Source organism: Tiliqua scincoides, chromosome 4 (assembly GCF_035046505.1).
Source record: "Tiliqua scincoides isolate rTilSci1 chromosome 4, rTilSci1.hap2, whole genome shotgun sequence".
Classification (NCBI taxonomy): domain Eukaryota; kingdom Metazoa; phylum Chordata; class Lepidosauria; order Squamata; family Scincidae; genus Tiliqua; species Tiliqua scincoides.
In genome coordinates this window covers 171,993,275-172,017,809 of record NC_089824.1, presented here as the reverse complement: position 1 = coordinate 172,017,809, position 24,535 = coordinate 171,993,275, and the positions used below count along the sequence as shown (strand labels likewise).

Here is a 24,535-nt window from a genome sequence, read left to right as displayed (position 1 = left end):
TGCCATCAATGCACTATCATCCATGCTGCAGTCTACACAAGAAATGTATGGCATATTACGTTGATAACAACCTTATATATGATATCAGCTGAAGACTACCCAGCACCTCACAGACTCGACACATTCATCAACCTCTCAGCCTGAGAGCTTTTGGATAAATGATGCTTCTCTGTTCACCTGGATAGCATATAATGAATTCTTTGCGCCTTGCTCATACTGGGAAGGAGCTATTGAAACTAAAGTGATGAAACAGGAGCCGTCTCGGGTAACTTGAGTTAGACAGACACCACTCGAAAGAAAAACTGAGCTGAGGAAACCAAAGCCAGGTCCTTATATGAAAGGGTCCTCCCCTTGTCAGAATGCCCCACAAATGTCTATGCATTCTGTGACCATGAATGGAATGACAAGCCCCACAATAAGAAGCAGGGCCTTGTGCTGTGCTAAGGTTCTCAGCACTCACCTGATGCCAGCTCATCCCCTGGGAAAATGACAGGCCTAACACCCGCATCTTGAGATCAGCATAGCAGTTTGGCTGGCAGCATTCTAAAGCTACCCACATCACTGCTAAGGCTGGCTTAATTCTAAATGCAGTATGACGCCATGGTCCACCTGGCTGACCAAACAGCCAGTCTGGCTAAACATGAATACAAACTCCACATGACAGAATAAGCATGCTCTTAAAAGACATGAAGCTTGCCCATACCTTTCTGAAGTGGATGTAGAGATCATCAGATGCTGCTGGAAAGGAGATGTCCCGGTGCCCGTTGGCTGGATAGCAGTGTGGCCTGCCTTATCATTTAGGATGCCAGTTGGCTGGCAAGGAACTGTACTGAGTTTTTCTCTTTCTTTCTCAGCCTGTGCACATTGGAAGGAAGGTCACAGCAGATGGGGAGGGGGGAGAGATCAGCCCAGAGATTAGAGAGGCATTTTTAACCAGCCAATCGCTGGCTAGGCTCTGAGTAATGACTCGCTGACAACACAAGGTGAAAACATTACTGAGAGAAAGCAGAAAATAAGCTCAGGGTTGTTTGTGCTCTCCCTTTCCTGGGATCTCCCATTTCTCATTCCTCTCCCTCCTCTCTCCACATGCTATAGCATGCATTTCTCTTTCCTTTAGTGAGCTGATTTTTTCCTCACTGCAACTTACATTCTGCCTGCCCCCTTTCCTCATTCTACCTTGTCATTACTCCAGGAGATTATTTCTGCTGCTACCAAACTCTCAGCTCCTAGATCACTTGTTGCTGTCTTACCAGCTGACTTTAATACCAGCTGACTTCCCCTGGGGGCTGGGGCTAAGAATAGGCCCTCAGTTTGGCTGTACTTGTCGTAAGAGGCGACTAAACAGCCACCGGGTAGATGGGACTCGTCAGCCTAGGAAGGCAGCTCATCTAAGAGAAGGAAACTCTGACCTCAAACCTCCACTGCCTTGTGGCTACATCCAGTTCTGGAAAAGGCTTCAGGAGTCAACCTCGAGGCAAAATCAGGAGCCGGAGTCCCTTAGGCAGTTCATGGCTGAACACAGTCATGTTCTGGCAACTCCTGCGACGCCGCTGGAACCAACCGTATTGGCTTCTGCCTTTCCATTGGACCATTCCAGCGACGTGGAGAGGGGGGATTTGCTGCATGGGTAACAGCCTATCCTCCATACCTTCTTTACCCAGGCTTCGCGCACTGGAGAGGACACTCCAACTTCGCCATACGGCGTCGGCACAACACGGGAAGCAGCAGTTTACCGGTTATAAGTCTTTGCTCGATTGGCGTAGAGCATGACGCCAGGGGCTGCTTCCGACGGTGGGAGAGATCATTGCATCTCATTGGGCAGCTACCGCCCGCCTTAAGCTGGGCAGTCCCCAGCCAGTAAGGTGTTGCCTCGCCACGGTCCATTAACCTCATGGGGTGCGTGGGGTTTAGGGTGAAAACCGACAAGCGGATCGACAACTCTGCACCATGCAACAGAAAACAGAAAACTACTGCCCTAAAGCTGGGCACCTGGAACGTTAGGACAATGACACCTGGCTTCTCTGATGACCTGCAAGAAATAGACGACGCACGCAAAACAGCTGTCATCGACATGGAGCTGAGCAGACTGCAGATGGACATCGTCGCCCTTCAAGAGACGAGGCTGCCAGATTCCGGATCTGTCAAGGAGAGAAATTTCTCATTTTTCTGGCAGGGAAAACCACCAAACGAAACCAGGGAACATGGCGTTGGCTTTGCGGTCAGAAATACCCTGCTGAAATCCATCATCCCACCTACTGTGGGAAGTGAAAGAATTTTGTCCCTGCAGCTCCAGTCATCAGCAGGACCTATCACTCTCATCAGTGCTTATGCACCGACTCTGTCGTCTCCAGCGGAAGCCAAAGACAAATTCTATGATGACCTGGCCACCACTGTCAAGAAAATCCCTGTAAAAGAGCCATTGTTCATCCTCGGCGATTTCAATGCTAGAGTTGGTGCTGATAACAGTTCATGGCCCACTTGCTTAGGTCAGTTTGGCACTGGGAGGATGAACGAAAATGGCCAACGCCTGCTAGAGTTTTGCTGTCATCACGGTCTCTGTGTCAGCAACACGTTCTTCAACACAAAGCCCCAACATAGAGTCTCTTGGAGACATCCAAGATCAAAGCACTGGCACCAGCTCGACCTGATCCTCACCAGACGCTCCAGCCTTCCCAGCATCAAGATCACACGCAGTTATCATGGTGCTGCCTGCGACACTGACCACTCCCTGGTGTGCAGCAGAGTGAAACTGCAAACAAAGCGACTGTATCACACGAAAAAGGAAGGAAGACCTCGCATTGATACCAGCAAGACCCGGGATCAGAGAAAAGTGGAGGAATTTGCACAAGCGCTTGAGGAATCTCTTCCAGGCCCGGCCGACGCAAACGCATCCAACAGATGGGAACATTTCAAGAATACCGTTTACAACACCGCCTTGTCCATATTCGGCAAGAAGACCAACAAGGCGGCAGACTGGTTTGAAGCCCACTCTGAGGAGTTGACACCAGTCATTGAGGAAAAGAGGAGAGCTCAAGCAGCATACAAGGTCTGTCCCAGTGAGCGCAACCTGCAGGTCCTCCGAATTGCTCGCAGCAAAGTCCAACAGACTGCCAGGAGATGTGCTAACGACTACTGGCTCCAGCTCTGTTCCGAGATACAGATAGCAGCTGACACGGGCAACATCAAGGGGATGTATGATGGTATCAAGCAGGCCCTAGGTCCAACACAGAAGAAAATTGCCCCTCTGAAGTCTGCCACAGGCGAGGTCATCCAGGATCGGGCGCAGCAGATGGAACGCTGGGTGCAGCACTACTCTGAGCTATATTCCAGAGAAAATGTAGTCACTGAAGAAGCACTGAACAACATTGAGTGCCTGCCTGTGCTGGAAGAGCTTGACAGTGAACCAACCCTAGAAGAACTTCACGTGGCCCTGGACTCCCTTGCCTTTGGCAAGGCACCTGGAAAAGACAGCATCCCTGCTGAAGTCCTAAAATGCTGCAAAGAGATCATCGTCACTGAGCTGCATGAAATCCTCTGTCTCTGCTGGAGAGAAGGTGGAGTACCTCAAGACATGAGGGATGCAAACATCATCACGCTGTACAAGAACAAAGGTGACAGGGGTGACTGCAACAACTACCGCGGCATCTCTCTCCTTAGCGTTGTAGGAAAGCTGTTTGCCCGAGTTGTACTAAAGAGGCTCCAGGTACTTGCAGAGAGCGTCTATCCAGAATCGCAGTGTGGATTCCGAGCCAACAGGTCCACCACTGATATGGTATTCTCCCTTAGACAACTGCAGGAGAAATGCAGGGAACAACGACAGCCACTCTTTATAGCCTTCATAGATCTCACAAAGGCTTTCGACCTGGTCAGCAGAGACGGCCTCTTCAAGATTCTCCCCAAGATTGGATGTCCACCCAGGCTCCTCAGCATCATCAGATCCTTCCACAAGGACATGAAGGGCACTGTTGTCTTCGATGGCTCCACATCAGACCCTTTTGACATCCGAAGCGGAGTGAAGCAGGGCTGTGTTCTTGCACCAACCCTGTTTGGGATTTTCTTCGCTGTCCTGCTGAAGCAGGCCTTTGGAACTGCAACAGAAGGCATCTATCTCCGGACCAGATCAGACGGAAAGCTCTTCAACCTCTCCAGACTGAGAGCAAAATCCAAAGTCCAGCTGAAATGTCTGCGTGACTTCCTCTTTGCCGACGATGCAGCTGTCACTACCCACTCTGCCAAAGATCTCCAGCAGCTCATGGATCGTTTTAGCAAGGCCTGCCAAGATTTTGGACTGACAATCAGCCTGAAGAAAACACAGGTCATGGTTCAGGATGTGGACTCACCTCCCTGCATTACAATCTCTGAGCATGAACTGGAGGTTGTCCATGACTTTGTGTACCTTGGCTCAACGATCTCCGACACTCATTCTCTCGATGCCGAGCTAAACAGGCGCATCGGTAAAGCAGCTACCACGTTTTCCAGACTCACAAAGAGAGTCTGGTCCAACAAGAAGCTGACGGAACATACCAAGATCCAGGTCTACAGAGCTTGCGTCCTGAGTACACTTCTGTACTGCAGCGAGTCATGGACTCTTCGCCCACAACAGGAGAGGAAACTGAGTGCTTTCCACATGCGCTGCCTCCGACGCATCCTCGGCATCACCTGGCAGGACAAAGTTCCAAACAACACAGTCCTGGAACGTGCTGGAATCCCTAGCATGTATTCACTGCTGAAACAGAGACGCCTGCGTTGGCTTGGTCATGTCGTGAGAATGGATGATGGCCGGATCCCAAAGGATCTCCTCTATGGAGAACTCGTGCAAGGAAAGCGCCCTACAGGTAGACCACAGCTGCGATACAAGGACATCTGCAAGAGGGATCTGAAGGCCTTAGGGATGGACCTCAACAAGTGGGAAACCCTGGCCTCTGAGCGGCACGCTTGGAGGCAGGCTGTGCAGCATGGCCTTTCCCAGTTTGAAGAGACACTTTGCCAACAGTCTGAGGCTAAGAGGCAAAGAAGGAAGGCCCATAGCCAGGGAGACAGACCAGGGACAGACTGCACTTGCTCCCGGTGTGGAAGGGATTGTCACTCCCGGATTGGCCTTTTCAGCCACACTAGACGCTGTGCCAGAACCACCTTTCAGAGCGCGATACCATAGTCTTTCGAGACTGAAGGTTGCCAATACACACAATACCAGCTGACTTTAATAAGACTGCTCTTAAGCCCCTCCAAGAGGTAGAGAAGATGGGGTTTGCCTGTGCTCTGCTACAGATGCTAAGTAACAATGTGAGCAAGCCATTTTACCTTTCAGGTCTCCTGTTCCCCTTGTTAGAAATATCTCTACTGTGCTTCCGAAGCATTTTGTGAGGACACTTAAACAAATGACCCCATTACTGAGAAACAATCCCCAAGGTCTTCAATGGAGCTTACTCCCTACTGTGTGTATAGGATTCCTGCAAAAATCTGTGATGAGTACTGCTGTTAAGTGGATTGGAACTTATAGTGATACTGCAGGATGACAGCAAGAAATCATCCTTGGATTATAGACCTGTATGCACAATCTGAATAGAGATGGGCACCACCAGGAACAGTTCTGGAAAACATACTGATACTGGGGAACAAAAGAAACAGAATCCCATTGACAAAAACCTGCTGTGAAAGAATCAGGCCACTAGTATGCCCTCTTGTGGTAGCTTGTGTTTACTTATAGAGAAGATCCTTTTTTTTTTACACAGACACAGACCTCCAAACAGAAAAAAAAATATCACCACAATGCCTAGGAGCAATGCAAAATTACAAAGGAGTGCTGCTTTATTTTTTCTTACTGGCTCCCTAAAAGATGCTCCTGTTTAATTTTGTTCTAACAGTCAACATGGCTGCCTGCATTTCTTTTTTTCCCTGACACAGAATAATCCTGAACTCCAGGGAATACATCTCAGGCTTTGACTGGCTAATATTTCTCTCATGTATGCAGCTGCAAATTTGGAATAATTACATACACTGCAGTCAAATGAATTTGTTATATAATTGAAAAACAACATTGTGCAAAGATGAATCTAGATGAATCCAGAATCTTGAACACAGATTGACTGAAGAGCCAGTTTTCCTTCTGCAAAGTGTTACAGGCTGCAATCCTATTCACACTTACCTGGGAGTAAGCCCCATTGATTGTAGTGGGACTTACTTCTGAGTAGACATGCATAGGATTGGGTCTACATACAGGCATAATCTCAGATTTAAGTGCCATTCAGAAGACCTAGTTTCCTTTGAGATTTATGTGAGGAGAAGTGTTAATTTACAAGCACCTGAGTTCTGTGGCATGGGGAGTAGGTCTGAATTAGAGGAAGAAAAAAGAGGTTCATCTACCTGTATATCATTTCCAGTGCTATTTCCAGTGATCCATCCAAATAAGACCAAAGCTGCTTAATTTGTGAGAAATGACTGCAGTTCTTGACAAGCAGTGACCAGTCTACACTGCAGGAATATCTTCCCTTGACAGTCTCTTATGATCATAGTCCATTTGCTTAACTGCTGATTCACCTTGCAGCTGAAATGAATGAGGCATGCTGAATTGTTTCTGCAACTGCCTCTCATTCTTGCACTTTGCTGGATAAAGTGAAAAGCAATGGAATTCTGCCTGTCCTGGTGGCATGTGTATGGAGTAGCTCTCCCTCTACTCTCAAATAGTTGACATTTTAAACAAGAAATGAACTGTGGGATGTCCAAAAAACCTTCCATTTGTCTTTGTTCTTGCCTTTAAAATGAGGGCATTTGCAGATGTTACTCATGGCAGCAAACCTTTCAGTGATGAAGATCCTCTCATTGGAGAACATGTCTGCAGGATAAGGGGTGCATCTATTTCTTAGGAGGATATCGAGGCAACAGTGGAAGAGAGAGGTTTCATAATGATGCTTGTACTGCCCATGAATCCTGATTTATAAATATAAGAAAGAAGGGGAAATAAAACAGGGTGTTTATGACCCCAATCCAAATGCGTTGTGCACAGTCCTGAGTGGTGACAATTATTTCTTCTTTGTAGTTAAGAGCTGGGTGTATAAGCTGGGGCTAAGGTTCAGGCTGTTGGAATTCTCACATCTTCCTCACTTCATTAAGCTGAAATGTTACCAACATCTATTTCTTCTGTCTCTCTAGTAACCAACTAACTACCCTAGAAACAAGAGCATGGTTATTTGAGCTGGAATAGCATTGACATTCCTCTGGGGGGGCATACAGCCCAATGCTCAGACAAATCTGTTGGTTTCCTTACTTGTCTTATATACTATTCATGTTTCTTCAAATTACAGCCGCCACTGGCTTGGCAATACCATCTGATTATTAACAGTATTTATTATTATTATTAACAGTATTTATATACCGCTTTTCAACAAAAGTTCACAAAGCGATTTACAGAAAAAAATCAAATGGGGGGGGAGAGGTGCTGCCCCTGCAAATTTCCATGGCAAACAACAAAAAACTCACCCACATGAGTGGAGCATGCTAGAAGTAAGAACAAGGCAGTAAACATTGAAATTTATTTCATATTTACAGCAATATTTGTTTTCCTATTTTGTTTTACAGGATACCTTGTTTTGTTTTAAAGGAACTTTCAATTGTGCTCCTTGTAGATCTAGGCTGGAATCCAAAGATCCATGTGCACTATGGTGTTCATGTGGTTCTCCTGCGCACTATTTTCAGTTCATTTCAGCTGAGAGACTTTATAAGTAGCTATATTTTGTCCATGCACATTTGCTTACATTTTCTAACATTTGTCAGATGAAAATAAATACACTTATTTTATAGTAAGCAAGAGAAATACTGATGTTCTGCTTTTCCACAAAAAGTAGTTCACAAAGCAGTTAACTTAGCAAAACATAAATGGTAAATGGTGCCCTGTCCGCAAAGAGCTCTCAGTTTTAAAAAAGGTGTAGAAGAAATGCCATGCTGGGGTGAAGAGGGATAGTTGCTCTCCCCCTGCTAAATATATGAGAACTTTGCTTTAAAAGGTCCCTATTTTTCCAATTAGGAGGGCTTGATAGAGAGAAGCATGCAAGCTTCAAGGAAGTCCAAAGGTTAACACAATTCATTAAATAATTTTGAAAATTATTTGAAAATTTGAAATTGAAAATTATTTGAAAATTTTGAATTATATTTCCCCCTACCACTTTAGCATTTGGCTGCCAGAAATCTATGTATGTTGCCAGTGTCATACAAACCCGATCCCAAACACTACAATTTTCAGAATTACAATCAGCATAGTCCTATGCATGTCCACTCAGAATTGAGGTCCATTACATTCAGTGGAACTTACTCCCAGGGAAGTGTAAATAGGATTGCAGCCAATATATGCCCAGCAATGTTGTTTGATACATAGCTCAAAACTCTGCTATTCTAGAGGCTTAGCAGGTACATTTGGATGATACACATCATCCTTACATACAAATTCAGTATATCTCAACAACTAGTACATGTAACAGGAAAGAAATATTGTTCTTCTGACTTAAATATGTTCAGTTGAAAAGTCACTTAACAATTGTCAAGATAATAACCCTTATCTTGACTGATGACCAGCATTAGGGCCCAGCAGAACCCTGCAGGGAGTATTTATTTTCTTGGGTTATAAAATATTAATCCTAGCTATCAGTTAAGTCCCTTTTCATTTTAGTGTTGGGGGAAGGGAAATGTTTTCATGCTGCTTTACCTCCTGTTGCATTTTTTCTACATGTAGTAGTTTTACATGATGGTTGTGAGTCAACTCAGCCACAAGGGATTTGGACAATCTTAAAAGTTGAGATGCCAGCTGTTGAAGCTAGTGAAGTTGAATGGGGCTTTATTAATCTGTTCCTTGCAAGTAAAAACTGAACAATTAAGAATGTCATTAGAAATGGCACACTAGACTTCCAGCAATATTAAGATCTTTGCATTATGCCATTAAAGAAATGGTTAAGGAGCACAGAATAAACTGCACTTAGTGTGCAAACCCACATGCACACAGTAAGAAACTGTGGCGCTAATCCCAAACACAGTGAGGTCAACTGATCTAATTTCCAACAAATACATTTAGGATTAAGGGGCCAGTTGCTTGAAACAAAAGGGAAATGCTCTGGGGCCACCTTAATCGCAACTGAAATTGTTTCAAAAGTGGGAAGAGAGAAGTGTTCATAAAAAATAACGGAATCTTGCATGTTATGTAATATGCCATAAGGCTCTTCATCTTCATAAGGGCCCAATTCTATTCAACTTTCCAGTGCTGGTGCAGCCATGTGAACTGGTATGCGCTGCATTCTGTGGTGGGGAGGCAGTCATGGAGACTTCCTCAAGGTAAAGGAACATCTGCTCCCTTTCCTCTGGGCTGCGTTGCGACTGCATCAGCACTGTAAAGTTGGATAAGATTGGGCCCTTAGAGCACAAGCCTATACATGCCTACTCAGAAGTAAGTCCCATTAGAAGTAAGAAAGCGCACCACGTTCTTCCATGCTTTCTCTTCGACTCTCCCCCCTCTTCTTTTTTCAGTCCAGAGAGGAGGAGCAGTAGAGGCAAGTGGACCTATGGAGGTGGACATCCTGCTAATTTGCTACCTAATTGCCTCAGAGCCAAAGCCTACACAGCAGGTCTACTCAGAACTGTTCCATTATAGTCAGTGGGGCTTACTCTCAGGTAAGTAGGGATAGGATTGGGCTTGCAGCCAGCCTTGTGGATAGGCCCACCCTGTCCTTCCCTCATGGCATTCTGGCATAAGATTCAGAAATTTCTGCTTTGTGGGTCCAAGATTTGCTGACTTGTGAAATGTTTTCCTCCCTGTGATCGCCAAAGATGTCTTCAGTTCTATATTTATAAATATTTTTCCCACTGTGCAGCAACTGTTACCCTGCACATGCCCGATCTTGTCTGATCTCAGAAGCTAAGCAGGGTCAGGCCTGGTTAGTACTTGGATGGGAGACCACCTAGGAATACCGGGTGCTGTAGGCTTATACCATAGTCTTTCGAGACTGAAGGTTGCCAACCATTCCCACTGTAAATTTTTATGAATATTTTACATTTTCTTGTTGGAGCATGCTCCTTAGACATCTTTTATGATGGACGAACAGGATGTTGTAAATAATAACACTTTTAAAATGTGATGGCCATAGTAATAAAATCCAGGGAAGTACCAGTAGCTGTGAAGCAGCCCAATCCTGAGCTACCAAAAATGGCTGCTGCTGCTGCATCCTGAGCACAACCTGGGCAGCACCAGTGACTCCTCGGGAGAAGGGCACTTTTGTCCCCTTCTCCCAGATAAGGTGAGTAGCCCGAAGGGCCCGATATGGAGGCTCAGGAGCCACCCCACTCCCTCCTTCTAGCATGCCTGCTCCCCACCTTTCCCCCCACTCCAGAACACCTCCTCCCCGCCTCCCCTCCCCACACACACCTACCTCTCCGCTGTCCAGCAGTTTGGGCAACCATGGAGCAGTGGAGCAGCAGCAGTCCACTGGTGCTAGCCCAGCACTGACTGGCACTGAGCTAGCACCAGTGCTGAGGGCTGCAGATGTGCCTTATGGCACGTTTGCAACAGTGCGCGCTACTGGTAAGCCAGCGTGCACTGTTTAGGACTAGGCCCTGTGGCTACAATCCTATGAACACCTGTGCCTTTAAACAAAGTAAGGTGCATAGGTTGTGCCTTGTTATCCACTGGGGTTCTGTTCTGGAACCCCTATCAGATTTTAAAAAACCAGTGGATACCAAATCAGTGGAAAAATAGCTTTAAAGACCCACTTCCAGTACTCCTACTTCTCTCTAAAAATTTTCAAATATAGAAAATCATTGCAGGAGATTAGTAGAGTATTTAGGCTCACGCTAGAATGGAAAGTGTCCTGTGCACACCAAAACTGACTTCTGCAGTAGCTACAGTCCTGCAGCTGTGTCACTGAGCTCCTATACACTCCTTCATGGTTAGCAAATCCACAATGCAAAGAGCTTCTGTAGCAGGTCAGTTTTCTCCCAGATGTGCCACTGTTAAAGAATGTATGCAGTCCTGGGCCTGGTGAGTATGGCTTGCGGCAGTAGTCGTGGCTATGTGCCCATGGTATTGCCCCCAGCATCCTGCATGGGCAGTGAGATTGGAGAATGTAAAATCCCAGTAAATTTCTGGGCCCCCTCCTTTGTCTCCTGGGATCCCTTCCTGACCCTGGGCCTGGGTACAAATTACCCCTTTTACCCCCCTCTCCTAGGCCCTGGCATTTGCTTTGGCATGGGAAAGGCAGGATATAAGTCTCTTAAATAAATAAAAAAATAAAATTGATATAGTTATTACACCACATTCAGTGACAAGATAGGGGGATTAATGGAATGAAATTATAGAATAGTGTGAAGGAAGGAAGGTGGATTTTGGTGCTTTTTTCCCCTTATCACAAGGCATTTAAAGGTGAACCCCAGTATCAGTGGTGAGTCAAATCAGTGGATACCCAGGTCCCACCTGTAGTTTCAAATAATCAGAGGCCTTCCATGGTGAAATATGGAGGAATCTAGATATTATTTTAATAATTACATCACTATATTACTCCCTAGGTCTTCTCTGTTTTGGATAATGTTTTGTAAATGCTTCCAAATGCTTCCAACAGACAATCAAGGAACATTTTTTGAAAAGCACAATAATTAGAGATGTTTGCTTCCAGTAAGATATGATTAGAGCCTAAGTCTTGCTGAACACGATGGGCTTACTCTGGGTAAAATAGTACTGTTTTCAAACACTTCCAATAATAATACTGTCTTTATTAAGATACACTTGGCAGAAAAAGCCAGAACATTAACCAAATAGATCACTGACTTTAAGACAACAACAACAAAACAACTTGCCATAGCCCAATCAAGGAACTTTTTGTTAAATGTTAACATATAGAGTAGAATTCTCATTTAGGTTTTCTTACAGCACAATCCTATGCACATCTATTCAGAAGTACTGGGTAAGTCCCATTGTATTCAGTGGGGCTTACTTCCAGGAAAGTGTGTATAACAGCCTTAGGAAATGTAAAATAATATCAGCTTTCCTGTAAACTCTTCCAGTTTGACAACATCTTGGTAAGAGCTGTAATAGGAAATCAGATATTTGCAAGCAATGTAACATTGAGATTAACTGTGTTTAATATCATTTCTGAAAAAGTAAACCATGAGCAAGGTGGCTCATGGGAAAAATCTGGAGTGAATTTCACTAAGATCACCAGTCTGCAAACTATCACCACTTTGTTAAGTATTTTCTCATTGCAGTACTCCAGTTTTTTGCGTGTCTGCTTTGCTCTGAAATCCCATAGAGCAGTGTTTCTCAAACTGTGGGTTGGGAACCACTAGGTGGGTCGCGAGCCAATTTCAGGTGGGTCCCCATTTATTTCAATATTTTATTTTTCATCTATTAGACTTGATGCTCCCATGGTATGTGACTGCATTTGGGGAAATGTTACAGACCTGTACTTTTAACAAGCTACTATGTATATTCTTTTAACAATGATAGTAAATGGGACTTCCTGCTGAGTAAGTGTGGGTAGGATTGCAGCCTAGGATTGTTAAAAATTTTCCTGCTTTATGATGTCACTTCCAGTCATTACATCACTTCTGGTGGGTCCTGACAGATTCTCATTCTAAAAAGTGGTTCCCGGTGGTAAATGTGCGAGAACCACTGCCATAGAGACTTACAGCCCAAGCTTTGCACATCTAACTTAGAAGTAAGTTCCAGTATAGTCAATGGGGCTTACTCCCAGGAAAGTGTGGATAGGACTGCAGTCAGTACTAACAGAACCAAAGTCATCTGCAGCCTGAAAGCTGCATATGACCTGGCTGTTGTCAGCAGAGCATACACAAGCAGGCCCTCATGGAGAACTTGCTTAGAACATAAGAACAGCCCCATTGGATCAGTTCAAAGGCCCATCTAGTCCAGCTTCCTGTATTTCACAGTGGCCCACCAAATTCCTCAGGGAGCACACAAGACAACAAGACACAGTCTGAGTCCTGGTGCCCTCTCCTGCATCAGATGATCTGAGGTAGCCTACCTCTGAAACCAGGAGCTTGCACATACCCACCTGTGTTGAACTTTTCCTCCAGAAACTTGTCCAATCAATCACTGTGTCCTGTGGCAAGGGGTTCCACAGGCTAATCACACTGGGTAAAGAAATATTTTCTTTTGTCTGTCCTAACTCTCCCAACACTTTCAATTTCAACCAGTGGGTGTCCCCTGGTTCTGTGAGAGGTAAAAGAGCGTCTCTCTATCCACTCAACCCATCCCCTGCATAATTTTGCATGTCTCAATCATGTCCCCCCTCAGGTGCCTCTTTTCTAATGCTTCACCCCACTATCAAATTTTAGACTGAGATTTAGGGCCCAATCCTATCAAATTTTCCAGTGCTGGTGCAGTTGTGTCAGTGGGGTGTGTGCTTCATCCTGTGGTGGAGGGGCAGTCACTTGAGTTTACTCAAGGTATGGGAACATTTGTTCCTTTACCATGGGGCTGTATTGTGGCTACACTGGAGCTGGAAAGTTGGATAGGATTGGACCCTTATTTGGGAATGAGATTTTGTATTTATGCTACAAAGTGCTTTTTTATTATTGCAGTACTGTTAAATAATAGTAATAAAACAGGCCTATAAAATTGAGGGTCAGAAAAGTTTTTCCCAAACTTTATGGTGGTTTGATATGTATTTGGGGTGCCAATTCCAAAAATGGCATCCATTTTGCCCTATCACATCTAGTTTTGGAGATATAGTATAGCCTCATTAGTGAATGGTTCAAGCAGCTTCCTCATGAGGAGGCCATGGTATAGGCTTCCTCATGAGGAAGCTGCTTGAACCATTCACTAAAGAGGCTATGCCGTGTCTCTAAAACTAGATGTGATAGGGTAAAACGGATGCCATTTTTGGAATTGGCACCCCAAATGTACCCAGGAATCGGTGTAACATTTAAGGCAGCAAAATGTGTGTTGGCCTGTGTAATGGTAACAAAATCTTCAATCACACAACTATAGGTTGGAGCTAATTGTAATGAAAGTCTCTACTCTTGGGGCATCAGCACACAACTAATGAAGTCCTCACCCCATTATACTTAAGATGATTTTAATAGGACAAATGTCAGGAAAGAAAGCCTGATTGGCCACTGCTAATAAAGAAAGGAGGGGAACAACAGAACACTAATCTCTATTAGCTGTTAGGCCTCCACTCTTTCATTTATTCATTCAACCAGGTGCCATTTAGCCTTCACCAAAAATGAAGCACCCCGATCAGGGTCTGTTGTGATGAAGCATCAATGAAGTGCCAGGTTCCATCAGGCGTTCTTTTTAGCCAGCTATGAGTTTCACTGCCCACCAGAGGCTTTCTCAGGCAGTAAACTAGCCACCTCTATCAGTGCCAGGGTCCTTCTGAGCAAGGAAGTGATCGCTTTGCGCATGCTCCGTCCTTTCCAGCGTTTGAGCCCACCAGTGCCGCCACGGTAAGGCCTGGCTCTGGCCTAGCTCTTTATCCACTCGGTATCGCCGCCATCCTGCGCCCAGCTGGCCCGGCTCCCCCCGTTGCTGCTCCTGGGCACTCTGCCCCGCAACTCCGCTGGGCTCTTTTCAGCCAGGGAGGAGAGGAGGCGGGGAACCGGGGGAAGCCGGGCGACTGGCTGGCTGGCTGGCTGGTTGGAGGTGGCAGATCAACCCAGGCCTCAACCAAGGGGTAGGCATGAGTTGAGCATTAGTTCCTTATATAGAGCCCAGTACAGTCCCTGTCTCCTCAGAAGTAACCCCATTATAGTCAGTGGGGTTTACTCCCAGGATTGTGGATAGGATTGTGGCCTTAGACAACACCGTGCATGCCGTATACCAGTGGTTTGCAACCTGGAGTACTAGTATCCCAGGGGTACTTGAAAAAGAATTGATTGGTGCTGGGAAAGGGCAGGTCTCTACAGGAATACCTTGCAGGGCTGGTAACACTGTGCATGCTGTATAGCAGTGGTTCCCAACCTGGGGTACTAGTACCCCCAGGGGTACTTGCTATGACCTTTGGGGTGCTCGAAAAAGAATTGATTGGTGGTGGGAAAGGGCAGGTCTCTACTGGAATGCCTTGCAGAACTGGGTCACACCGTGCATGCTGTTTAGCAGTGGTTCCCAACCTGGGGTACTAATACCCCCAGGGGTACTTGAAAAAGAACTGAATGGTGGTGGGAAAGGGTAAGACTCTACTGGAATACCTTGCAAGGCTGGTAACACTGTGTGCTGTATAGCAGTGGTTCCCAATCTGGGGTACTAGTACCCCCAGAGTACTTGCTATGACTTTTAGGGGTGCTTGAAAAAGAATTAAATGGTGGTGGGAAAGGGCAGGTCTCTACTGGAATACCTTGCAGGTATGGCAAGACAGGAAGGAAGGCAACACTGTGCATGCTGTATAGCAGTGGTTCACACCCTGGGGTGCTAGTACCTCAGGGATACTTGCCAGAACTTTTAGGGGAACTTGAAAAAGAATTGAATGATGGTGGGAAAAGTCTGGCAAGACAGAAAGGAAGGCTGCTAATGGGCTGCGAAAGCGCCAGCTACTGCTATTTTCTGGTCATCCATTTGAGTATTATCAGATATGGGCCAGTAGTTGAAAACATATAATAACAGCAACTATGTGAATTACAACCATTTTGCTAATATGAAGGGTGTAATTTATGGAAATGGGCTGCCAAGGGTACCCAAATGGAAAACGTTGGGAACCAAAACTGAGTGATAGCATTTTGTGAAGGGGAAAGCTTATTCCTTTTTGTAAGTTGTTTCAGGACCCCATATGAAGGCAGAATCAGACTGTTGACATAATAGATTTTATATCAGTGCCTGTGGATGTTAACTTGGAACTAAGTCCCACTTAGTTTAATGGGATCTGCTCCCCATGCTGTAAAGTAAGAGGTTAATGGTGTTCTCCAACTTGGTTGTTTTGCTTCTTGGCTAAGGTCAATTCTCATCTGTTATCAGCAATTTTGTTAAGCATTTGTTGTTTAGAGGTAACTTATGGATTTTGCTATGGGTGATGTGCTGATGGTTCTGTGAACTTCTCATTTTAAATCTGAAATTTAACAATGCTTTGTACAATTTGTGAGCCTGGAGCATTATACTTCTTTCAGCATTTTGGTGGAAAAGTAAACTCATTTGTTGTGTGAACTTGCATGGGCTCTTTTAAGAAGTCTTGAAATCTATGTTACTTTGAATGAACAAAGGTAGTCCCACTGACAACTTGGTGTGTATTTCTTGCAGATGCTGATGCCCAAGAAAAATCGCATTGCCATCTACGAACTCCTGTTTAAGGAGGGAGTGATGGTTGCAAAAAAGGATGTCCACATGCCTAAGCACCCAGAGTTGGCAGACAAGAATGTGCCCAACCTCCATGTCATGAAAGCAATGCAGGTAGGGCACTGGGCTTTAGCTGGTGGGGTTGTGCTAAGACTCACTTAAGTCAGGACAGTGGTAACACTGTCATCTCTGGGTCCATTTTGTTGTTCGACTCCTTAAAAGAAAAGTAAATAAATCTGAGAGAGAATCATTAGAAGTAAGGGATGATGATGCTTGTGTGTGTCTACAGTAGAGCTGATTTTGGAATGTGCAGCTTTTTGAACACCTCCATGCATAACGAGATTCCTTTTGTATACAGCTGTTAAAGGTACAAGGACCCTGCTTTCCTCTTTTATGTGTTTATCTTAAAAGACACAAGCAGAAAATAATGTAAACTTGCTACCATCTTGAGAGTAAAAAGTGGGTCCTGGATCCAGTAAAACTGAATATTTTACTACTGTAATGGGGGAACCTGTAGATCCTAATGGAAGTAGGCAGAATAATACTTCATTTTAGACTTTTATTTATATATTTTTATTATTTTTGTAAGCCTCTTTGAATGCTCTTTAGAGAAATAAAGCGGGGTATAAATTTGTAAGTAAATCAATAATGGCTATTTCTTACCTTTTTACAGGAATCTTAATATTCTGTGAGTTTTGCCTTTTACCATAAATGTGTAGTGGAAACCTGAGCAGTTGAGGGTCAATCATTAATGTTAATTGCAATTTCCAAGACTTAGTTGAAGAAATGCAAACTTCACTGATGTCGATTTCCAGCATATGGACTAATTAGAATGCTTTTTCTTAGTCGCTGAAATCTCGTGGCTACGTAAAGGAACAGTTTGCATGGAGGCATTTCTACTGGTATTTGACAAATGAAGGTATCCAGTACCTGCGAGATTATCTCCACCTGCCCCCTGAAATTGTGCCTGCCACCTTGCGCCGCAGTCGTCCTGAGACAGGCAGACCTCGGCCCAAAGGTAAGCATTGACTGGGAGAACTTCAGCACTACATTGATTTATTATTATTATTTATTATTATTAACAGTATTTATATACCACTTTTCAACTAAAAGTTCACAAAGCGGTTTACAGAGAAAAATCAAATAACTAAATGGCTCCCTGTCCCAAAAGGGCTCACAATCTAAAAAGATGCAAATGAATACCAGCAGACAGGCACTAGAACAGACAGTGCTGGGGTGAGGTGGGCCAGTTACTCTCCCCCTGCTAAAAAAATAAATAATAACTTGTTACTGCTGAAACTGATACCTGCAGTTATGCAAATTCAGTGTTGTGTTTGTGGTATCAGTGTTTCTGGGAGGCTGTTGTTGTATCCTACTCAGTCCCCTGCCCATATGGTAATGCCCTTGGCTTTAGGAGCACGTTTTCCTCTGATGTGACACAGCCTACAAATCTATTTTTCTCAATGGTGTTTTGTAAACTTTTGTTTAAAAAGATATGGCTGATAATCTTATCTCTGCTGTGTTAGAAATGGGGTTGGCAGTAGTCATAAAGTCATGATGCAGAAATGTTGGATTAAGCCGGTATTTTGCATGAGCTCTTTCTCAATGTTATTCGGCTCTTAATTTAGCTTTAATGAAATACAGCTACCTTGGATCAGAAATGGATTTATTATTTGCAGTATAGACAGGAAACTGTGCAACTCTGAAAGAAAACTGGAGACAACTTAAAAATTGTCACTCGATTTACTTGCCATTGTCTAGATTCTCCCCTGGGGGCTGGGGATAAGAATAGGCCCTCGGTTTGGCTGTACTTGTCTTAAGAGGCGACTAAACAGCCACCGGGTAGATGGGGGCTCGTCAGCCTGGGAAGGCAGCTCATCTGAGAGAAGGAAAACTGATCCCAAACCTCCACTGCCTTGTGGCTACATCCAGTTAAGGAAAAGGCTTCAGGAGTCAACCTCGAGGCAAAATCCGGAGCCGGGGTCCCTGAGGCAGTCCATGGCTAAACATAGTCACATTCTGGCAACTCCTGCGACGCCGCTGGAACCAACCGTATTGGCTTCTGCCTTTCCATTGGACCATTTCAGTGACGTGGAGAGGGTGGATTTGCTGCATGGGTAACGGCCTATCCTCCATACCTACTTTACCCAGGCTTCGCGTACTGGAGAGGACACTATTCTAGAGCCACCATTCAGAGCACGATACTATAGTCTTCCGAGACTAAAGGATGCCAACATGTCTAGATTGTCCAAATACCAGCCCTAGAAGTCTCTTTGATCTTGTAAATTGTAAACAGTGTTGGTTGGAACAACATTTCCTGTGCCTTGAAGGGAGAATCATTTGTATTTCAGGACCATGTACAGGTTGAAATGGGACATGTTTGGCACAGCCCTGCCAGAATGCATTCCCAGTTGTGTAGCTGCGTGGTTGGCACTTTCTCTTTGGGTAAAACAAGTGTTCAAGTATACAAGTAAATTTTGATCACATGCTCTTAAATATGTGATAGCATGTTTATTCACAAAACTACAGTAGTGTGTCAATTGCTATACATTCTTCTGTCATTCTCCTAGAGGCATCTTCCAAATCAGATTCTAGGATCATCTAGCTCTGCCCAGTCATGACAGGAGATATATATCCATTTCCATATAGATGCTCATCTGGTCAGCTTTTAAACCTTCAGTGGCAACTTGAGGTAGTTTCTCAGTATAGGCATCCTCTGGTATCCACAGGGGGGTGTTCCTCCTCCCCGAGGATACCAGAAACTGCAGATAAGGAGGAACCATACCTCCGCACCCCCAGGGCCATTTACCTTTGTTTATCTTCACAATGCAATTCACGTGAAGTACCGTATTTATCGGCGTATAACACGCACAGGCGTATAACACGCATCTTCATTTTAAGAGGGAAATTTCAGGAAAAAAATAAGGGTAGCTCAGAACTTTTTTTTATTAATATTATTACCACATATAAGGTAAATAATGTAAAAGGACAGTAAAAGCAACTGTTTTAACAAAAGAAACTTGGATATTTTGTTTTTACAAAAGTTTACTCAGAAATCACTATCTGGGAAACCAAGAAACTCTTCATCTTCACTGCTATCTTCAAAATCGCAATGAACACTGCTGCTTTCACTGCTACTATCTTCATAAATCAGCTCATCTTCTTCACCATCCAAAGCATTACTTATGCCACCTCACCTCAATCCCTCCCCCTCCCCTCCCCAAAGAAAGGGTCTCCACTTACCATATTCATCAGCTGCCAGCGGCTGTGATAATATGCGGCGGGCGCAGCGCTGACATCACATCACGATGCTGTGCCGCCGCTAGGCACTATTGGGAACGGGATCCCTTAAAGAGACATCGCCGTATAACACGCATACATCATTTGCCCCCTATTTTCAGGGGGGAAAAGTGCGTGTTATACGCCGATAAATACGGTAATAACATGTCTTGTTTAACCAAATGCTATAAGCAGAAAGCTTAAAGCAAGGCAAGCAGGCAGGCAGCCTGCAGGTTAGAAGAGAGACTAAGAAGAAGCAATAACTTTCTGCTTCCTGTTTGTTCTTAGTCTTCCTTCTAGCCTGCCTGCCTGTCTTACTATAAACTTTCTGCCTATAGTGTTCAATACTTCATGTGAATGTAATGAAGATAAACAAAGATAATTGACACGGGGATCTACAGATACTGGGGAGGACGCCTGTATACATCTGCCACAGAAGAGGTGCCTCCATTTGTGTCTCTGTCTACTACTCCATTTTGTGTTTGGATTTAATTGCAAGGGTTTGTCTTTGATAAACAGGGTGAAGATAGCACCTTTTGCACAAGCCATGTATCTTTCTTGTTCCTGTGATGGTGCAAGTTATGCTTTCTCTGTCTTTTTGTATGTACAGTACAACTTTACCCTTTTCCCACAAACTTTCAGTGGCTTCCAGTATATTCTTGTTCTCAGTTATAACATTAGATACTTGGTTACAGTTATCTGGTAAGTTGTATGTATGAGTGGACTGAAGCATAGGGTTTTTTTGGAACAGAAAACATTTGTTGCATCTTAGCAAAAAGTTTAAAAATCGATAATGGTGGTCAGTTTTCAACTGACTTCTTAAAAGGTCAGTAGTGTTCTTCAAAAGAGCCATATTTTACTTAGTCACCTTGTAGTGAAATGCTGTATCAACTTAGTACCATAATGTGACTTTCATAGAAGTTGTGAATCAGGGCAGAGTTTTTTTTTAAATCCTTCTAATATGGCTTTTGAAAACAGGTGCTACTCAGTTAACCAGTATCCTCATACCTGAGATCTTCATACTTTAATATCATTCTAATAATTAACCTTGTCTTCCATGGAAGTCATAGGTTGTTAAAAACTCTCTGTAGAAAGTGCACACAGGAGACTGTTATTTTTATTAATTTATTCCCTCTTTCCAAACACACCAGGTGGCTTATAGTGAGCAAACAACTAAAAAACTTCATGTACTCTCTCGAGGTGGAAGCAGCATGGACTAGCTTTGCTTCTCAGGGACTGAGCCACAGTTAAAGGGCAGTTTACAGTGAAGAAAGGGAAACCTGGATGAACCCAGTGGGGACAGCATAAAATATAATAACCAAACTAGTGCAGTGTGACAGATTTCTAGTTGATTTTTGTAAGATTGCTCTTTCAATGTGGAATGCATATTTTCTGTTAAGTGTGAATAAAGACAGCAGTGGAAGATGTAGCCAAGAGGATTTGCCACCAGTTACTTTGTGGCTTGTATCTGCTGTGCCAGAGTGATTAGACAACAAAAGAATGGCTTCATGATGTCGGTTTAATCCCCCCTTTAAAGAAAACAGTTTCATTGCAAATACTGCTGCAAATATTTTTGAACAGAGTGCAAAATCCTGTATACTCACATACCTGAGAGTAGATCTCATTGAACTTAGTGAGCTTACTTCTGAGTAGACATGCTTAGGATTGTGGTGTTGAACTGCTTAGCTAAGCTTTCTGTACTGATTGTGTTTTGGCTTTTTTCAGGATTGGAGGGTGAGCGTCCTGCTCGCCTTACCCGGGGAGAGGCTGACAGGGACACCTACAGACGCAGTGCTGCTCCTCGTAAGTGTTGTGTTACAGTAAAAATGACTGAACCGCCTTTTGTTGTTTTTGCCATGCTGTTACACATAACTTTGCACTAATCAAAGATAACAGTGTTTGAGATTGGTGGAAGCATAGCAATAACTAGATGTTCACAAATCTAGACTGGCCTTCTCGCCAAAATAGATGGCTACAAATCTGTTCATCTTCAAATGAAAGGATTAGGTTCTTGCTTCTGCATAGGCATACCTTAGAAGTTCAGTTTAATACAACGGTGCTCAACCTCTTCCTTTTGAGTTCTGGAGGTAAGGAAGGGAAGCAAAGGGGATAATCTTCTACAGTGTGTTATCCCTTGGCAGTCTCCAAGCTTTGTAAAAGAGCAGTACAACTGCGGAGGCAGCCCTCCTCTTTACCTCTGAGCTAGAGGAGGGTTGGGGATTATCACACTTGCTCTGACATTAGTATTTGTAGATCACTGGCAAAAAAACTGCAGAAATTACTTGTGCTTTGGTGATGCCTGGACATTAGCATGGTAATACTTCTTGAAAGTATCTGAAAATTATATTAAAAAGGGATGTTTCTGTATTCATTCATATCCCTACTTGTTTCATATCTTCATGACTTCTCTCCTGTAGCATAGGGGTTCCAGAACATCTCCTATCCAGGCATTGACCAGACATGTTTACCTTCAGCAGGGTTGCTATTTCATGCTATAGCCTGGGAATGGTACTGTTTTTTATGTTGACAAATTGATTTTTCTCTTTCCAGTTGGTGCTGACAAGAAGGCAGAGGCTGGTGCTGGAGCAGCTACTGAATTTCAGTTTGTAAGTATTCTCATATATAGAACTTGACTTTACGCAGCTTTTCTCAAAGTGTGCTTCTATAGAAGCCCTGGGGCTTCCTCAGACTCTTTCGGGGCTCCATAAGCACACCATAAGTGGCCTCCATCCAGAGTTGTGCCACTCCACAATAGTGCTGGCATTTGAGGGCTCCCTGAGATTCTGCACATGCATGTTGGGTTCCCCAAGTCCCCCATCTAGAAGTTTCAAGGACCCTGGAGTTTGAAAAGTTTGAGAACCATTGCTTTAGATTGTATTTAGATTGTATTGTAAGTGGTTTGTATGTGGTTTGACTTGTGGCAGAAGCCCTGTGTGCACAAGGGGGGAGATAACTCTTCCTTCTGTAGCCCCTATACACCACAGGTATCTGCCCTTGAGTATTTCCCAAGTCTGGAGGAATTTTTTTTCAGGAAGTATAAATGGTTGAAGAGGAAAGATGAGACTATTTAACCCCATCCTTGTGAAAATGGGGCTCCTTCCTCAAGAAGAAGACTTTAGAATCCAACCTGTTATAAGGAAAATGGCATACTTATTTATGTCCTATTGGATGTCCAGGTGCCCATATTGCTATAGGTGCAGTTGTATGCATTGTAGTTTCTGTTTATAATGCTTGGCAATATAATGAGAGTGTATGCTGATAAAGCAATCCAGAGCAGAGAGAACATAAGAACAGCCCCACTGGATCAGGCCATAGGCCCATCTAGTCCAGCTTCCTGTATCTCACAGCGGCCCACCAAATGCCCCAGGGAGCACACCAGATAACAAGAGACTTCATCCTGGTGCCCTCCCTTGCATCTGGCCTTCTGACATAACCCATTTCTAAAATCAGAGGAGGAGTGATTAGATAGTGCAGATTCCAGGCAAGCTATAGTTGGAGACAAACTAGTTGCACACAACTCCTGATTCCTATGCACATTTCTATTGCATCACAAGATGCATCAGCCTGTTTAATAGAGCTTGGATGAACATCACCAGTGCAAATGGAAATGTACAACCAAATATGCATTGATAGCAAATACAGGATAATGCTTATATGTGAAGATTCTTCTTACTGGATCAATGAGAGTCCTCCAGCATTTCTGTCTGTTTTGCAGGTGACAGGAATGGTTGCCATTTTCACTATTTATTCAGAGTACATTGCCAATGTAAATCCATTCCTTATGTTGTGTCACGAAAAAAGGTGCACCTTAGGCTGTTTCCTGACCTCAGATTTTTTTTATTTATGATGGATTGATCCCAGTGCAGTATTCCTGTCCTGTCAGATAAACACTAACCTTTTTGAAGGGCATAAGCTTTTGAAATGCATTACTATAGAGTTGCAAAATGCACTTGTTTAGGTGTAGACATTTTATGACAGATACAGACCCTAGCTCACCAGAAGTTACCTCATGATTAGAGCCTGTAACTTTGAGTGTTTCTGCTGGAGCTTGGTACCTTTCACCTGCATCCTCAAGCTTTGCTTTCTTAAGACTTTAAGGTGCCCTTTCTATCCATGTATTTGCCGTCACTTGTAGCATTGTGGCCTGACTACCCTGTAACATTAAAGTCAAAAAGAGGGAACCAAATGCATTCGCACAACCCCCAATCTACCTACTCTGCAGACAGCCTGCTCTTTCTTTTTATGACTTGGGGAGTATAGAGATTTAAATGTGCTAGATCAGTAACAGAAACTTGGGTGGCAATTGCTTATAACGTATCTTTTCTTTTCATTTGTAGAGAGGTGGATTTGGGCGTGGACGTGGCCAGCCGCCTCAGTAGAACATTGCTGTTTGGTTATATCTTGTGTATAATAAATAAGTAAAAAAATTACTATTTGTCTCTGAATCATTCAGCTGCTAGCCTCCAGTGTTTGCTTTCACATGTCAGCAATAGCAACCAAAAATGTAATGGGAATGACTAAAGTGGCATCATCTTGATTTTTTTTAAGGCAAATATCAAACTTGCTGGTAAGATGAGAACTGAGGACACTTGGAGCTCAATCCTGTGGTCGGTGGCACAGCTCCATGCTGACGAGCACAGTCACAAACACGCCATAAGGCACGTTTGCGGGGCTCACTGCTGGGCTCCTGCCTGTGCTAGCCCAGCGCTGGCCGGTGCTGGGCTAGCGTGGGGCAGTCGCCCAGGTTCCACAGCTCAGTGGTCTCCCAGGCTGCAGGGCTAGGGCGGGGAGGAGGCGTTCTGAGGAGGGGGGGAGGCCAGTGGGGGCTGAGAGAGGGCAGGGAGGAGGCATGACAGGGAGGTGTGATGTGGGGACGGGGGGGGGCAGGCTGGAGGTGTGCTGGGGGAAGGGATGGGAGGCGGGTCCGCGGAGCTCTGCTCCACATGATCCAAGGCACTTGCATAGGGCTGCGCGCCCTACATGAGCACCTTTACCTTACCA

General features: G+C 44.3%; 1 protein-coding gene across 1 annotated transcript; it reads left to right on the top strand.

Annotated features, from left to right (window-relative positions):
• Positions 1-14,368: 14,368 nt before the first annotated feature.
• On the top strand, positions 14,369-23,964 carry RPS10 (ribosomal protein S10). Its single transcript, XM_066622844.1, has 6 exons — positions 14,369-14,439; positions 16,220-16,369; positions 17,102-17,273; positions 21,260-21,337; positions 22,085-22,140; positions 23,872-23,964. Exons 2-6 carry the CDS (start codon positions 16,220-16,222, stop codon positions 23,911-23,913), a joined length of 498 nt encoding a protein of 165 aa, XP_066478941.1. The 5' UTR covers positions 14,369-14,439; the 3' UTR covers positions 23,914-23,964.
• The last annotated feature ends 571 nt before the right edge of the window (positions 23,965-24,535 follow it).

Excerpts from the sequence above, each read along its gene's own strand:
- RPS10 (XM_066622844.1), top strand. The coding sequence starts at position 16,220 with ATGCTGATGCCCAAGAAAAATCGCATTGCCATCTACGAACTCCTGTTT. Across the intron at positions 16,370-17,101 it reads ATGTCATGAAAGCAATGCAG|TCGCTGAAATCTCGTGGCTA; the intron begins GTAGGGCACTGG and ends GCTTTTTCTTAG. Across the intron at positions 22,141-23,871 it reads CAGCTACTGAATTTCAGTTT|AGAGGTGGATTTGGGCGTGG; the intron begins GTAAGTATTCTC and ends TTTCATTTGTAG.